Source organism: Mastigoproctus giganteus, chromosome 10 (assembly GCF_048544385.1).
Source record: "Mastigoproctus giganteus isolate SK-2022 chromosome 10, ASM4854438v1, whole genome shotgun sequence".
Taxonomy (NCBI): Eukaryota; Metazoa; Arthropoda; class Arachnida; order Uropygi; family Thelyphonidae; genus Mastigoproctus; species Mastigoproctus giganteus.
The window spans coordinates 142,436,219-142,454,788 of NC_143584.1; the positions used below are offsets into that span (position 1 = coordinate 142,436,219).

Here is an 18,570-nt window from a genome sequence, read left to right on the forward strand (position 1 = left end):
TTTAGCAGCACCCGTTTTACTGCTTTTAATCATCTGACCGACTCGTATACACTCAGTCAGATTTTATCCGACAATGACAATGTGTCTGCTGTTTTTAGCTATTTTAAATCAAAGTTTTTAATTGTATTTAAAATTTATGTTATTGTTACCTCTTTATTGATTTATTTTTTATATATTTGTTATTATATATCTGGACATGGTGGCCTAACTAATTAGGTTACCGAGAGGTTAAATTTTTAAATATTACCTCGTCTTGTCGCATTATAGCCCTAGTTGCTAATGCGCCAAAAAAATCCAAACAAACCAAACCAAACGAAACTCTACTGGGATGCATGGTGAGGGGGTCACAATGTAAACCTGTACACCCTACTAGCATTCAAGATTCCCCTTTGAACCCTTCCAGTCATACAGATTATCAGTTACATAGAAAAGAAGACTGCATTGAAACCCAGCCTAAGCCTAGTCAGTTGAAGTTGAACAAAACACCTAGCACACAGCATATTCACACAGCTCAGAAAGATGCCACACAATTGCAGCTTGGCCGAAACCCATGTATTGATGATCTCAAACTGAGAATATCACCTGCCCAACCTGCAGGCCCTTAGTCTAAGAATTATGACAACACCCTCACTATGCTAATCAGCAGAACACCCTTACAGTTCCAGCCTATAACCTGGGTTCAGATTGTGGCAGCGCACTAGACAACTGGTTTTAATTCTACGGTAAATAAGCAGCCAAAATACATCTCTCCTTCCACACCAAGAGAAAGCCACTCCTATTCTCTAGGAACATCCACCGGCTTCAAGCAGTAAGCACTATAGGGAAAGTCGAAAAGTTAAAAGTAGCATATACATCTCATGACTCTTCCCCCCATCTCAGACCACAACTGATGATATCGCTACAGCCTTGAGAGATGCGTGGCAGCTTGGTGTCACAGTCAAACAGCTCCCAGCCAAACACCGGAACTGTCTCCTTCAAGTTGGCGCATTATAGCCCTAGTTGCTGCTGCACCATCAATACCCAAACAAATAATGGTCTTTCAAGCTTGAATACAACTCCGAGTAGTATCACAACGTCAAAAGTCCATCCATATGGCCATTTGGAGTCATCATATGTCCCTTTTATAGGAAAGCAACATGCCATAATGACATACAAACTGGGAAATGCACAAGCCTCCAGAAGGAAACACAGCTGACTCACCTATAGCCTCAATAGCAATCTTTCCACCAAGTGGACACACCACTATGCACTCACCTGCTTCCCTGCCACGCCACCTGAGTTACCTCCCTATAGATCCTCACGAGCCCAACTGAGATGCCTGTCACTGCTGGAGGAAACAGCCTGGGCTTCAAATGCCTAGAGTCAGGACAATTAAGAGTCTCCTTGGCCCCCTCTGGTCAAACTATTTTACCAGAATGTTCGCAGCATAAAGAATAAACTTGAAACTATTGACAAAATTTTTATCGAAGGAATTTGATATATTTTGCCTCACTGAGGATTATATTGCAACTACGACTCCCATTGGCTATGGTGCCATTCTCATATCCAGGAATAAAAGGAGGGAAAGGGGGAATGTCACTATTCTGCAATCAAGCCATCCTCACCCTTTAGAATAGTCAGATGTAGGGAATTTCCATCAATATTTGATATTAATAAACTACACATTTGCATACAAATATAATGTAAATTTTTCCCATCTTCTTTTATGTAAGTTTTTTTTTTCATTTTATAGACGCAACACAAATTAGAAGAAACAGTTGAAAACCTTTCAAAAGAGCAGAAAAAGAAGGAAAGAAACCATGAAGAAGAAATCAAAATCTTAAAGCTGGAGAAAACTGCAGAACTAGCTAAAATGAAAGATATGTTAAATTTAGCAGAAAACAGAAATTCATTACAGCAGGTAATAATTATGTTACTTGCTATATAAAGATGTTATATATATATATTTTTGCAGTATATTGAAGTGTGGGCTGAAAATTTTGTTTATAAACAACAGATTTAGGATATTTTATAATTAATATTCAACTCGTATTAAACATTACAAAAGTGATATTAAACCGACAAGTGTTAGATCGTACAATATGAATAACAGGCTGAGAGGTTTTGCGAGATAACCACTGTTTTTTGAATTTTAAAGATAGACTGAACAAATAATGTTATAAAAATCTTCATTACAGAGCACTTAAATAAACTTAACCTGGTTTTAAAAAATGAGGTTGCCAGCTTAGTGAACCAACAAATTATTGATTGTAGAGTCATGAGACTGTGTGTGACATCATAAAGAAAGATGACCTTTGTATCACAAAGGTAAATTGAAACATCAGCTTGATGAGTACTATACTTAAAACATTTATTTATTTTTTTTCTTTTTTTGATTTTTTAAAGTCAAAAGTCCAATTATTAAATTTTTTCAGATATTTTCCTGTGTATCTTATTTCACACTCACCAGTTAATAGGACATTATGTTAGCAAAAACTCATTTGCTGAATACTAAATGGACAGGGTTTTCTGTCACAAGCCAATATACAATTACAGCATAGCAAATAAGGTGAATCGTTACAGAAATTTCAGTACTAAAGCTCTGGTCCTCTTTTTGATTACAAAATTTTCTATCCCTATAAATAAACTGAACTTAGAATATGTGTACTTGAAAAATGCAAAATAATGATTCTTTTTGGCATGAGTTATCTATTATGGTATTCCAAAACAATTCTGATCCCAACTTTTCAAATAATTTATCAACTAGCATAGTTATGTTCAGTGTGAAATTTTTGGGACCCAGTGATTGGCCCCTTGTGCTATGAATAATAGGCAACTGTGACCATCTTTTTTCAATTTAAATGTACATCTCCCTTAATTTGTGTCATCCGAGAAAGAGTAAGGATGCCATCAGCATTTAGTTTACTCAGTCCATTTAAAACCTTAAACACTTCACTCAGGTCTCCTGACAAGCACCAAGTTTCCAAGACCTGCAATTTGAAAGCTAAAGGCTTTCTTGGTAAGAGCAACTTTTTGTGCTCCTCCCCACCTTGTTGCTCTTCTCAGCATTAATTTTAAGAGATCCAGATCCTGAAATCAGGCTTCCAGGCCTGTATGCAGTCTAACTTGAACAAAGATAATCATCGCAGGGCTCACATCTGGTGAGTATGGGCTTGGCGCGCCCAGGGTCCTGAGCTGGATATCATCATTCTTCTCTTTCTTGATGATTCCTTTTTACTCTCTCTCTCTCTCTCTCTCTCTCAGGTTAACTCGGGGAATTTTTTTTTTGCTGGTTCAGCATAAGCTTCAGGCTTCCTTGAACCATATGGCTAATAATAATCTCCATGTCCCTGCCACCAAGATTCCTGTATATCATTGATAGGACCCCATAGTTGTCACCTTGTTATACAGGAATATTGAAATCATGAATGTTGTCCTCAGGCGTTCAGCAAAAGCACAACTCAGTCATCAAGAACATTTGTGTAGCCATCCTGTTTGATTCTGGTTGTTATTTCAAGTATGGTACCCACTTCATAATAGTTAAAACATTCCCAAAGCATCTCTGACTCACTATAAGCTTGTATGACACCTTGCACACAGTCTGGATCAAATGTTAGCATTAGCTGAGGCATATGCAAGAAAGCAAGCTTATGCAGCATCAGCAAAAAAAAAAAAAAAAAAACCCTTCCATTTCACTCATCCATTCACTCCAAGTGCCTATCTAGCCCAGCCTTAAATTTATTTAAGGCTGAGCTAGATAGGCCTTGGAGTTGGGTATCAACTTCCACAAGAGATGGAAGTCTGTTCCAGCAATCAACTACCCACTTGATAAAGATGAATTTCTGCACATCTATTCAATAATTGTCTTTCCTATGAGGGGGCATAGATTCAAAGAATCTATGCCCCTTTTAAGATTTACTTTTAATAAATTTCATTTTTGAAAAGAAAGTTTCACAAATGAATATGGATCCGAAGGTGCTCACAATTTTTTTGTGCAAAATATCGTAATTGGGGATACTTTTCCACTGTCACATACGTGTTGTAAAAGTTGATTTTTGATGTCGTGGCATGAATGTGTTTTAATTCATTGTTGCACTGTAAATCAATTGCTTCCATCTGCAGAGTTTCTGGTTTGAAGAAAGGCCTTCCCTTCTTTGTGTGGGGGGGATTCAGGGAAGTACAGCTCTTCTAGTATTATATTTCTCGTGCCTAGTGCAACTAGTGAATGATTTCCTGCTGATGTAGTCAGTAGTATAAAAATCATCTGATGGGCTGCAAAAAATAATGTGACGGGCCAAGGGTTGGCCAGGTCTGTTTTAGGGCATCACAGCTTATTATTATTTTTAAAATATTTTTTAATGAAATCTCCAAAAACAAAAGGTATTAGAACCTATAGTAGTTTGTACCATGCATGAGTTTGAGGTTGAGAAGGTGAAAGAAGATACTTTTTCTCCTATACTTATTTAAGCCTACTGTCAATATACTTATTGGCATTAGACTTATTTCTGTAGATTGTAATTTTCCAGAAATACGTGTGACAGAAGAGTGTTCCAAAACACAGAAGTTGAAGGAATAAATGAGGAAAGAAAAAATTTGGTTCTGTGAGGTTGGACAATAAAAGGATGCCAACTGGTTGTGGTACATATTACTTAACAAGTAATATGTTACTTGTTAAGGCAGAATTACTTAACAAGTACAGGTCACTGTTGAAAAAAAGCCATGAATTAGGGTTGAATTTGAAAGTGTCTGCAATTCTGCCCAGACACGATAGGAGGGAGTATATGATGAGAGCCTTGTCGATCAATTCGGCCCTGGAAAGATTGTGCAAAGCTCAAGGGGTAGAATTTTTTTCACCCTGGACTGTACTTGTTAACAGGAGAGACTGCTTCTACAGGGATGGGATACACTTAAATAGAAAGGGTGCAAGAATATTTCCTGATGCTATCAAGGCAGTGTTAGGTGGGTCGGAAAACTGCTAGCTTGGGGCAATATAAGGACTAATAGATTAACAGTAGCCACTGGCAGAGGTGAAAGAGATTCTTGCACTGCTTCTATTGGAATGAGCAGAAGCCTGAAAAACAAGATGCAGGATATTTCAGAGATTGCTGGGGGTCATTGCCAGTACAAGTAAACACATGGGTTGTGTTAGGGTAGCTAGGAATAGAAACAGGTGCATGTATAATTGCGTGTACACCAATGCTAGGAGTTTAGTAAATAAATTTGTTGAATTTGAGGTATTGCTCAAAACATCAAAGGCAGATATTGTTGGGATATCAGAAACTTGGTGTCACACAGATATAAGGAATGCAGAACTGGAATTTGGGGAGAATGTCTACAGCAAGGATAGACAGGATAGGAAGGGAGGAGGTGTTATGCTATTAGTTAAGAAACACATAAAATCCAAGGAAGTGAAGCCAGTCGACATCGCTGGACAGTGCAGTGTCGAGTCAGTTTGGTGTGACATAAGCATTGGGAGATCAAAATTGAGAGTAGGAGTGTGCTATAGGCCTAATGACTCTGATGAGTATAATAAGAAACTGTACAATGAAATAGAGTGGGCCAGTAAATCAGAGAGTCTTATAATGGGGATTTTAATTTCCCAGATATCGACTGAAATTTGGGGGCTGGTCACTCACACACTAGCAAGGCTTTTCTGGATTTATTGGATGATTGTTTTCTATATCAGCATGTTTGGGAGGCAACTAGAGAGGGTAATACTCTTGATTTGATTATCAGTAGTGATTCTTCATGCATTAAGAATCTGCAGATAAATGAACCACTAGGTGGCAATGATCACAGTGAGCTGAAGTGGGATTTACTCAAAGAGGTAACTACCATTAGGGGTAAAGGAAAGGGTTATTGCTTTCATAAAGGCGACTATGATGGTCTGAGACAGTATTTAAATTCTATACAGTGGGACCAACTGATGATGTTACCAACAGCAAATTCAAAATGGGAAGCATTCAAAGAACTTATCTTGGAAGCTACTAGGCTTTACATACCAACTAAGATATATTGTTCAAGGTTTAGGCCTAAATGGATGCCAGATGAACTAATGAGACATATGGCAGAGAAGAAAAATGCATGGGATACATATAAATTAATGGGTGACACAGAAGCCTATGATAGATACAAATTGTTCCGTAACCAAGTTACAGAGGAGGTTAGGCAGGCGAAGGCAGATAACGAGAAATCTTTGGCAAGGGATGCAAAGAAAAACAGCAAAGAGTTCTTTACTTATGTAAACTCTAGAAGGAAGGGGGTGAATCAGATTGGTCCACTTGATATCGATGGTTCAACTGTTGATGATCCTGCTCAGGTAGCTGACAAACTAAATGAATATTTTGCATCGACATTCACACATGAGGAGTTATTCAGCGAGGGGAATGCCAGAGGTGTATCCAACTCTGGCAGTAAGCTAGAGAATCTTGTAATAACTGAGAGTAAAGTGGAGGAGAAATTGTAGAAGATAAACACAAGAAAGGCACCCGGGGTGGATGGCAAAGGAAGTAAGCAAACCCTTAGCCATAATTATGAGAGCTTCCTTGGACTCAGAGGAGGTACCCACAGACTGGAGATGTGCAAATGTGACCCCAATTCACAAAGGAGGATCAAAGGCTGACACAAGTAATTATAGACCTGTGAGCTTAACTTCTATTCCAGAAAAATTAATGGAGGTACTGGTTAAAGAAGCACTGCAGGATCATCTAGACAAGAGTTCAGTTATAGCTCGGACACAGCATGGTTTTGTTAAGGGGAAGTCTTGTCTGACCAACTTGATTGGATACTATGATGCAGTTACAAAAGAACTGGATGCAGGGAATAACTTTGTTATTATACACTTGGATCTTAGAAAGGCTTTTGATACTGTTGCACATGGAAGACTGCTGCACAAATTGGAGCAGTGTGGCATTGGAGGCAAATTGCTGCTATGGATAAAGAGGTGGTTGAGGCGGAGAAGACAGAGTGTGGTAATCAATGGACACTGCTCATCGTGGACTAATGTTATTAGTGGAGTCCCTCAGGGTTCAGTGTTGGGTCCATTGTTGTTTTCTGTATTTATAAATGATATTGATGATGGTATATCAAGCTTAATGTCCAAGTTTGCAGACGATACGAAGGTTGGCAGGGTTGTCAAGGACACTACTGACACTGTGCTGCTGCAACAGGATCTGGAAAGGTTGAGCAGATGGGCTGAGAGGTGGCAAATGATGTTTAACGTTGACAAATATAAAGTACTACATATGGTAAACAGCAACGTATCAACTCTGTGGTACTACACTGACAGTGGTAGAGAATGAAAGGGACCAGGGGGTGGTTGTGCAGGCAGATATGAAGTTCTCTGAGCAGTGCAGACAGGCTGCAAGAGTAGCTCATGGTGTATTGTCAATGATATATAGGAATTTTTCTAGCAGGGATAATGAGGTGATTATTCCCTTGTATAAGGCAATGGTCAGGCCACACCTAGAGTACTGTTATACAGGTCTGGAGGCCTCAATTCAAGAAGGATGTAGAGCTGCTGGAACGAGTACAGAGAAGGGCAACAAGATTAGTGAAGGGAACAAAAAGTTGCTCTTACGAAGAAAGGCTTAAGTTTTGCAAATTACAGTGTCTGGAGACTAGGCACCTGCGAGGTGATCTGATTGAGGTGTATAAAGCCTTGAATGGTTTGAGCATGCTCAGTGCTGATGGGATTTTTCCTCTTGCTCAGAATAATCACCTGAGAGGGCATAAATTCAAATTGAGGAAAGACAGATGTAGGATAAATGTGCGGAAGTTTGCCTTTAGCCAGTTGGTAGTTAGTTGGTGGAACAGACTGCCATCCTTTGTTGTGGAAGTTGGTAGCCTAAACAAAATTTAAGGCTGAGCTGTACATGTATTTGGAACAAATGGAGGGGTGAATTGGGAGTTTTTTTTTTTTTTTTTGGCTAATGCTGCATAAGCTTGCTTTCTTGCATCATATGCCTCTACTAATGCTAATGTATATCTTATTCAATTCTATCAAAACTATAATGCTTGCTACATTGGCAGCACCACTGTTAAAATCAATTTCACAACTATAGCAAATACTAAAGCCACTATGACCAAGCTAGCATGTAGGCCAGTTATTCCAGAATATAACTCAGCCACCATGCAAATTCATTCTCTCATATCCCTTCCGTCAATTCCACTATGATTCTGACAAGCTAAATTCCAGTTATGAGTTATTCACATATGAAGCCTTAGCCATTGAATTGTTCTGACAGTACTTACAGTAAATGTTTGTAATGTAGAGTTTACTGTTAATTTTCTACAAATATGGCAGCCGCACTTTTCAGATTTCCATCTGTTCATTCCACATGCATCATGGGTATTAATCCTACTTTAAAACGAAGTTTCTGATAATTCCATTTGATTCAGCTGACAATATTATATGATGGTCTGACATTGATGCTTAGTTTATCTTTCTGTTTCCTTGCAGTTTTTAATGTGATTTAATTTACAGGATGAAGAACCATTGGGGAGAAGTATTTTTTACCCCAGGGAATTTCAGATGTTCAGTTTTTTAATTATTTCATGTAATTTTTAATCCTTTCCAATCACTTCAATGCATTAACAATGTGGTTATGGGGGTAAATTTCAACAAATAAGCTTTGCATCATATAAGAATATTATGAGTAAATTTATCTAGTTTTACTTTAACATGTGATAGCCTTATTTCTTTTCTTTTCTCACAGAAATGAGCAAATTTTTCAGAAGGATTTTTTTATTGTTGAAGCCCTTGGAGAAATCACTTGGATCTGGATCATCCATGTCAGGGTGCAGCCTGCCACACTTTAGTATAACTTTATAGAGCAATGATTGGGTCTTGTTTAAATTATGACTCTCCAATATATGAGTCTGCCAGGAACAGTACATTACAGAGACTAAATATCATCCAGCATAGTGCCTTGAATTGCTTTGGGAGCTTTCAGAACCTCTCCAGTACATAGCTTTTACATTGAAGTACATTGCACATTCATCAGAAAACATTACTTGTATGGTATGTTACCAAAATTTGTAGTCTACTCTCCCATCCCAGTTGGAAATATCTGGGTAACTCTACTTTGGAATTCTTTTATATGAGCAAACCAAATGCAAACTGACCATCCTCGTTCAGACTAATAGATTTGTCCCATATCTGGAATATCAAGCTATGCAACATATTTCAGGATACATTTCAAACTTCACCTTGGAAACTTATTCCTACATCTTGCAATGCCACTTAGAGCACTTTAGAAAGGATGGATTTTGTATCTCCTTACAACATTAAACAGTTACATGCAGCTTGCATGTAAATGTATACAGGTCCCTTGTATATATTCCCTTACACTGTGCTGCTGCAACAGGATCTGGAAAGGTTGAGCAGATGGGCTGAGAGGTGGCAAATGATGTTTAACATTGACAAATATAAAGTACTACATATGGTAAACAGCAACCCCAGAGCAACGTATCAACTCTGTGGTACAACACTGACAGTGGTAGAGAATGAAAGGGACCAGGGGGTGGTTGTGCAGGCAGATATGAAGTTCTCTGAGCAGTGCAGACAGGCTGCAAGAGTAGCTCATGGTGTATTGTCAATGATATATAGGAATTTTTCTAGCAGGGATAATGAGGTGATTATTCCCTTGTATAAGGCAATGGTCAGGCCACACCTAGAGTACTGTATACAGGTCTGGAGGCCTCAATTCAAGAAGGATGTAGAGCTGCTGGAACGAGTACAGAGAAGGGCAACAAGATTAGTGAAGGGAACAAAAAGTTGCTCTTACAAAGAAAGGCTTAAGTTTTGCAAATTACAGTGTCTGGAGACTAGGCACCTGCGAGGTGATCTGATTGAGGTGTATAAAGCCTTGAATGGTTTGAGCATGCTCAATGATATATAGGAATTTTTCTAGCAGGGATAATGAGGTGATTATTCCCTTGTATAAGGCAATGGTCAGGCCACACCTAGAGTACTGTATACAGGTCTGGAGGCCTCAATTCAAGAAGGATGTAGAGCTGCTGGAACGAGTACAGAGAAGGGCAACAAGATTAGTGAATGAAACAAAGGGGTGCTCTTACGAAGAAAGGCTTAAGTTTTGCAAATTACAGTGTCTGGAAACTAGGCACCAGCGAGGTGATCTGATAGAGGTGTATAAAGCCTTGAATGGTTTGAGCATGCTCAATGCTGATGGGATTCTTACTCTTGCTCAGAATAATCACCTGAGAGGGCATAAATTCAAATTGAGGAAAGACAAATGTAGGATAGACGTGCAGAAATTTGCCATTAGCCAACAGGTGGTTGGTTGCTGGAACAGACTTCCATCTCTTGTCGTGGAAGTTGATAGCGTAAATAAGTTTAAGGCTCAGCTGGTCAGGTATTTCGAATGAACAGAGGGGTGAAGTGGAAGTGGTTTTTTTTTTTTTTGGCTGATGCTGCATAAGCTTGCTTTCTTGCATCAAATTCCTCTACTAATGCTAATTCTAATATGTAGATCAGTTTGGAAAAGAGAGAGGGGGTGGATTATAGAAGCTATTTCGGAAGAACAGTGCCCGTGGAAGTACCTACAGAAAAGGCATGTCTATGAGACAGAGTGGAGAGACCTTGTAAGAGATCGTTCATTAATTAACCTAACTGCCCTCTTTTTAATGGATCTCTAGAAGCCTGAGAGAGGTTATGGGGCACCACTCCAGATGTGGGAAGAATATTCCATGGTAAAATAGATTTGTGATTTGTATAGAGTAAGTACAGTCAGTCCTCGTATAACACGTGTTTACACTACACGAATTCGATCATACACGATTTATAAATAGGGGAACAATATCTTATAACACGAACCGAATTTGTGTATGCACGATTCACCTTTGTGTTTACAAGAAATGGCAGTCGAACGCAGAATCACCCCAACTGAACGTAACACGATAGAAATTAAGAGAAGATTTTGAAATTGTATTTGTTTTTTATATCAGTGAAGGGGAAACACATTTCACCATAATAACGTAAAAAGCAACACAATTCCAGCTATTGGTATAATCGCAAATGCAATTAGATCGAGGTTCCTACCAGTTTATAACAGATTCCACTAGCAGAAATGCAACTGGAAATTGTTTTTATTGTTTTATGGTAGTAACCCCCAGAAATGTGCTTTAGTAAAATGTGAGGTGTTAATAGTGTATCTCGCCTTTACGATGTTGTTTATTCAGTTGCTTCAGCTTTGTTTATGTGTATCAAGCGTGCCTCCTTGTTTTGTAATTGTGCTTTATTCCCTAAAAATGAGTAAAATACTTAAAAGGTGTGAAAAGGAAGCGTCCTGGTGAAGACACTGCAGATTCAGAGAGAAAAAGAAAAGCAATATTGATAAACAGAGGCGGACTGGGTCAAAAATTCTTACCCGGGAAAATTTATAGTGGCCTCATACCATGGTTTATGGCCAAAATCACATCGGCCTCCGGCCCACCGGGGTTTCCCCGGTAAGGCTTATGTCCAGTCCACATCTCGATAGAGAAAAAAATATGAAATTGTGAAACGCTTTGAGCGAAATGAAAGACCATGTGATATTGCACGTGCTACAGGCCTAAATGAGGCAATGCCGAGAATTACAAAGAATGCAGAGAAAATAAAAACTGATAGCAGGAACAACTCAAAGTGTAAATAAAATCCATTAGATTAAGACACAAAGAATTGGAAGAGATGGAATGGCTGTCATCTGTTTGGATAGAAAATCAAACAAAAAGCAAGTTTGCTTACAATAGAAGCAAAAGCATTAGCAATATTTTATTACGTAATAGTCGCAATAAAATACATAAGTATTTTATTACGATTATTTATTGTGTTTGGTATGTTTTGGTTACAAATGTGTGTTCAATCTTGGGTAGTCGGCACCCAACCCTATCTTTCCCATAGGGCCTGTTGTTTATATTGCACGATTTTGCATTGCACGAAGTTTTCTAGGAAAACAACTATCGTGCTATACGAGGACTGACTGTATCTGTTTAGAAGAAAATTCAAACCGAGAGTGAAAGAAAATATCCAATTTTTTAGATGCAGAGGGAGCAATATTTGTGATAATATTTGTGTCAGGGTAATCTCTAACAGAGATATAAGATCTTGTCTAGAAATCTGAATGTTGTTGAAGATGGATTATAGAAGCTATAATCCATCTTCGACAAAACATTTGGCAGTGGAAGAATCCTTTGTGAGATGTAAGGCAGGACTGAGTTTTAGAATAATTGAAATTAACTAAGTTGTCTTTACCCCACTGGAGAATTATCTGGAGATCAGCATTTAAGGATTTGGAAGTGGATATCTGAGAGGTTGAAGCTGTTTGTGCAGGGCAAGTTTCTCCAACTGGAAAGTGGAATGCAATGTGCTATCATCAGCAAAACCTATGGGTAGGATTTACATTCAACAGAAGAAGGTCATTAATATACAAGTGAAAAAGAGTGAGTGAAAGAACTGAACTTGGAGGAACATCAGCATTGGTGAAGTTAGAAGTCAAAGAGAAAACCAGATACCAAATTACAAAAAACTTATTTGTGGTGCATATGCATTACCTAGGCTCCTTGTGGTCAATTTCTCTGTATATTAAATTGATGCATTTTGTGGCAAACCCTTTGCTTCATATATAGCTGAAGCTTTCTGACCATGTAATGATACAAAGAGTAAATTGCAATAACAAAAAGATTCTGGTGGTATATAGATATGGCACCAATTCTGACATTCAGAAAAAATCTGATCAAGACTTATGATCAAAAATCAACATAAAATGTCACATCAATGAGTAGCATGTCAAATAGAGTACTTATGCATTTAATGGAAGGTAAACATTATCCATTAAAAAGATATTGCCCCGTTTTTGCACAGTGCATAAACCAGTAGATAAATTCCTCACCACTTTTGAAAGATGCAGATTAACTAGATCTAAATTGACTGGCTGACAGCATCAGCCTCTCAAACATAATGCATTGACTGCTTGTAAAAAAAAAAAAAAAAAAAGCACTTTTATTAGTTAATATATGACACTTAATGGTATTATTTATTTTTAAGCATTTTCAAATTCACAACCTGTATTTATTTCTTAAATAGGAAGAATGGGACAAGCAAAAAAAAGGTCTTGAAGATATATGGATGGTGAAGCTGGAGGAAACAGAAAAAAAGTATCAAGAGAAGCTTTCAAAAACAGTTGGTTGTATTTTATTAAATAATTTGATATCATTTAACATCCATAATTTAGGAAATCTGTAATAATGTTCTGCAAAATCTTAATTAGAAATGATTTACTGCATTTCTCTCAAGTGAAGTTTGCATATATAATGTAAACTTTGAATATGAATCATAATGTGAATACGCACTGAGTTTGCCACATTATTAGATACACCTATCTAATAGCAAATAGTCTCACTTGAGCCCTAAGAACAACCTGAAGTTGTCACGACATGGACTCTACAAGTTGTTGAAAACATGCTACAGGGATTCTGGTCTGTGTTGAATTGATTGTTTCCCACAGTTGTTTCAAATCAAATAGTTACAGATCACCTCTACTCCAAAGAGTGAGAGCTGCAACCACCTTATTCCAGCCACCAGATTTCAATCCATTTGAGCTCTGGTGAATGCTCACTTGGAGTGAGATCAGGTAGCTTGGGGGGTGGGGGGGAACTACTGCAGTAGGCTGAATTCATTTTCATGTTCCCAGAACATGAGAATGAATAATGAATCATATCACAAGGACAGAGTTATACAATTGTATCAGTCCTGTATTCCTTGTGATATAGTGCATTATCCCGTTGGAAGAACTCATTCGTAGATGGATACGTTACAATCATAAAGAATTGTGCCTAGTCAGAAATGATTTCCATTTAACCTGTGGAATCCAAAAGCTGCTCCACTTTTATCAAGGATCGCAATGTGCACAATGAAAGCTCTCCCCGAACTTTTACACAACCAAAACTAGTTTGTTGTTTTCACTTGCTAGGATGAGTCCACGGACTCATGATGTTTTTGGCTGTTGTTATTTGGTTTTTAGGAGCATTAGCAACTAAGGCCATATGCGGAAAGGTCATTCCATGACTTTTCCACATCTTCTGTATTTGGTGATCACTGGCTTGAACCCTGGTCTAATCAAGAAGCGTGTGTGCTACGCACTGCTGCTCCTGCCCACCTGGTTACGGATGTTTTTGGATGATTTAACATGCCACATTCTCCCATCAGCATGAACAGTAGGAACCAGGATTCATCAGACCAGGCAACCATTCTCCCGATTTTTCACTTTTGTTGTTTGTATTTTTGAGCAGCACACTGTAATTATACCTTCTTGTTGTCTACTGACAGGAGTATAACTTGGTTTTTTTGTCTGCTGTGATACTCCATCCATGACAAGATAAGACAAGTTGTGCATGTGCATTCTGAAGTGCCTCTTTGGTTACCACCGTTGTACTTGATTGTTAATTGACTGACTTTTAGATTTTCATTACCCTGCTGCTGGATTTGGCCTCTCACATCAATATGCTGTTTCCAACAACAGGATTGCTATTAGCTGGATGTCATTTGGTTATTGGACCAATCTCAATACACTCAGGACACAGTTGTATATGAAAAATGCCAGCAGGGTTGCAATTTCTGAGAGTTATACTGGTGCGTCTCCTATTGACTAACATGCCACATTTAAAGTCAATTAAATCTTTCATCTTGCCCATTCTTGCACTGAATTGCACACACACACAGTATCCCCCACATATCTGCCCACCTGTTTTATATCACATAGTATGAACCCACATCGTGAAAAGGATAGATATACCAAGTGGTGATATTCAAATTATTTAACAACCGGTACTCTAAGATAAGATTATGTATAGGGAATGCAGGTAATCAAAAATAAGAAAAACAAACTGTAATGGCAAGAAAAAGAAACAAATTTTAATTAACATAAATAATATTGAAATAAACATAATTTTTAGCCAACAATGTTGTACAACACATTATTCTAATAATTTCCAAATCATTGATTGGTTTTGGGAAATTGTTTTTGATGCCTTTTCTTTGACACGATTATTGCTTGCCAGATGATGTCCCTGCCTGAGCCATGATTTGACATAAGGAATTGCATCAAATTCTTCCAGCGATTTTCCCATTAAATTGATGGTCATTAGGTGACTTGTTGTTTCCATAGTAAGAGAATTTTGTTTATTCTCAATAATATTATTCATGGTACTAAAGCCTCTTTCAGCTTCTGCAGCATTAACAGCAATAACTTTTAAGATTCTTTTAGCCCTTAAAATATTGTAAGGCTCAGGCACCTCATTATACATGATATCTCTGCTATCAACGAAATCTCGAAAGTCATTTACTGGAATATTATATTTAATTAGGTGACTTAATCATTTTAATTTATCTTTGCCTTCAATCCATGGAGCTTCACAAACATGACCTGGCCAAGTTTCAGGGTTTAATAGGTTGCAATAGCCCAGAAGATCATTATTTTTCATTTACATCATTGAACAGCAATCGTATTCTCATAAAATGTATTAGACGATCAAACAATTTTTCTCTGGGAATCGATGTTATTTTTTGCTTTATTTCAAATTGTGTATTATACTTCTTATTTTTCATAATATCTTCTTCTTTTACATGTGGTCCTTTATTTTATTTCATATATTTAATTGATTTTATTGTTTGACAAATTAATCTATCTGCTTTGATTAATGAAATATTTCTTTCTTGTAAAGCTGTAGGGAGTATTGAAATCTCTGCTAGGATGTCATTAATTAAGGCCAAATCTTTAAAAAAATTAATTTTCAAAATGCTTCACCATTCCCACTTCATGACTTTTATTAAAGTGAACATACAAAGTTTCATAGGACTTCCAAACAGCTTTTGCAGTTCTAGCACTGCAGGCTGCTCATTAAGGTCCAGATAATCTCCCTATTTTCAGTACTTTAGTTCCAAAGTCTTTAGAAATATCATTTAACTCTGATGTTTATTTAAAGTATGAAAATAAACAAAGTTTATAAAGAAAATACCAAAAGTAGTTTACTTGTTTTACATCTCTTCTTACATCATTAAGAGACAACTGAATATGGTGGGCGAGATAGTGCCAGATACAAACATTTGGAAATATTTCCAAAATTTTGTCAGAAACTCTTGACTTTTTTCCTAACATCACACTGCTCCATCTGCACAAAATCCAATTATGGAATAAATGGTATTAAAGATGTTTATAGTGCTATTTAAATATTTTTCATTAACCATATCAATACTGTTTGAAATAATAACATCACACTGGCTCCATCTGCACAAAATCCAATTATGGAATAAATGGTATTAAAGATGTTTATAGTGCTATTTGAATATTTTTCATTAACCATATCAATACTGTTTGAAATAATAACATCACACTAGCTCCATCTGCACAAAATCCAATTATGGAATAAATGGTATTAAATATGTTTATAGTGCTATTTAAATATTTTTCATTAACCATATCAATACTGTTTGAAATAATATTTTTTTCGGATGTTTGATTATATTTAATGCTTTTTTGTGTGAAGTTGACTCATAATGTTCTTTCAGTTTTTCTCATTGATGATTGCATATTCTTTTTATTAGAACCATGAGCTTTGACAGAACACAATTGCCACTCTGAAATATGTAAGTGTTTAGCACTGAAAGTGCTTAAAGATAAAGCCTTTGAGCACCACTGGCATCCCACATTCACATCACTGGCAATAATAAGCCATTTGTACTTATTTATTTTCGAAATAATCCAATTGCTTTTCATTCCAGAAATGCAAAATTTTTTTTTTTTTTTATTGTGTTTTGTACTAACTTCTGCTCAGAATGAGAAAATCTTTCAGGCTGTATTAATTGTTGCACAGTTTTAGATGAATTTCCAAGTTGTAGTTCAATATCAACAGTATCATAGCTCTCCCTTGTTTGTTCCATTTCTGTTGTTGAACTTTTAGTAGAAATGTTCAAAAATTTATCCAAACTATGTTGCCTCTTCATTCTAAGGGTTACGATTTAGGCAATTTATTATAAATGCAATTTAAAAACACTACTCACAAAGTAAAATTCCACACATGTTACGTATTGCTGTGAGTAAGCTTTTGAGAATTAAGGAGCACACACACAAGCTCAGTGCCTGAAATCAGCTCAAACTACTGATGCAGAAAAGAGTGAAACCAGAAGGTTACTAGGGATTCAACTTATACTTCCCAATAGAGCAACAATACGAATGCCATAATTGCAAACTAGTTCCATGGGTAAACTTTGCCGAGATTTGCTGTAGTTCTTGTGGGCGTTCTTTACCTTTGCCACAAGGAGTTCATACTTCGCTAGAGTTACCAACCTTAGAAAGCAAACCCATGGGAACTGGCCTTGAAATTATACATTATGGTGTGATTGTCAATGCTACAACACTCCCCCACCCAGTGCGGGTCAAAATTAACAGGGATCCCCCAATGAGTAAACTTGTCAGACTCCACCCAACAATCAGTATGGAAGTTTTTAGACATTTTAACAACTGGTACGACTGCACTGGCTGAATATCACCACTGGATATACCTAATAAAGTGGCCACTCAGTGTATGAATTATAAACTAATTGTTGGCTGTACTTATTCTCTACTCTAACTTAGTTGCATATAAAATAATTTTATATAAATTATATACATCTCAAAAATTATCTATATTGAATAATTTAGTTTTTAATTTTTGTTTACATTTGAATTGAATGTATTTTAATTTATGTTGAAATGCAGAAACCAAGTTTTAGATAATTATTGCACAGTTTATCATTTTGAAAAAATGAATGATGTGTACATTGTGTACATGATGAGAACAAAAAAGGAAAAGCAGATTAAATAATCTGGACTTCTGCATAGTGATGTCATTATTTAGCTAAATGAAAAGGAAGTATGTAATCTGTTAAAAATGAATGAACAATGTATAACTGACACAGAGTTTTATTACATCTGTCAAGTGTATTATGTTGTCTGAAGTATTAGGATAGTAATATTTCTCAAGGCACCATTATTCATGACAACTTTACTCTTTTGGTGTTATTATTTATATTAAAAAGATATTAGCAGTTTAGGTAGAATCATTGATAAGAGTGTCATCTCTGATGTAAGCATGAGGCTTAGGAGGCCAAAGATCATATCTCTCTCTCTCTCTCTCTTCTCAATCAAAATCCATCCAAGATAGAATTGCATACAGTTTTCAAATTATTCCTCAAGAAGCAGTCCACATCATGAAAAGAGTAGATCCATTCAAAGCCTTAAACACTTCAATCAGATCTCTCAGGTGTCTAATCTCTAGATACTTCAATTTGCAGAAGTGAAGCCTCTCTGGGTAAGAGCACCCTTTTGTTTCCCATCCTAACCTTGGTGCTCTTCTCTGCACCCATTGGTACAAATCCACATCTTTTCTAAAATGAACCATCCAACCCTGTATACAATACTCAAGGTGAGGCCTAACCGTTCCCTTATACAAAGGGATAATTGCTTCCTTATCCCTGTTAGCAAAATTCCAGTATATCATTGAGAAAACCCCATGAGCTGCCCTAGCAGTCTATCTGCCCTGTTCAGAGAACATCAT

At 37.0% G+C, this 18,570-nt stretch overlaps 1 protein-coding gene across 3 annotated transcripts in view; it reads left to right on the forward strand.

Moving 5' to 3' along the window:
* The window catches only part of LOC150079328 (uncharacterized), a 486,833-nt gene that overhangs the window by 259,304 nt on the left and 208,959 nt on the right, over positions 1-18,570 (forward strand). For all 3 annotated transcript variants that reach the window (XM_090382736.1, XM_090382738.1, XM_090382737.1), the window contains exons 13-14: positions 1,733-1,900; positions 13,064-13,159. In XM_090382736.1, coding sequence (XP_090238862.1) covers positions 1,733-1,900; positions 13,064-13,159 — 264 coding nt within the window. The remainder of the gene's footprint in view (positions 1-1,732; positions 1,901-13,063; positions 13,160-18,570) is intronic.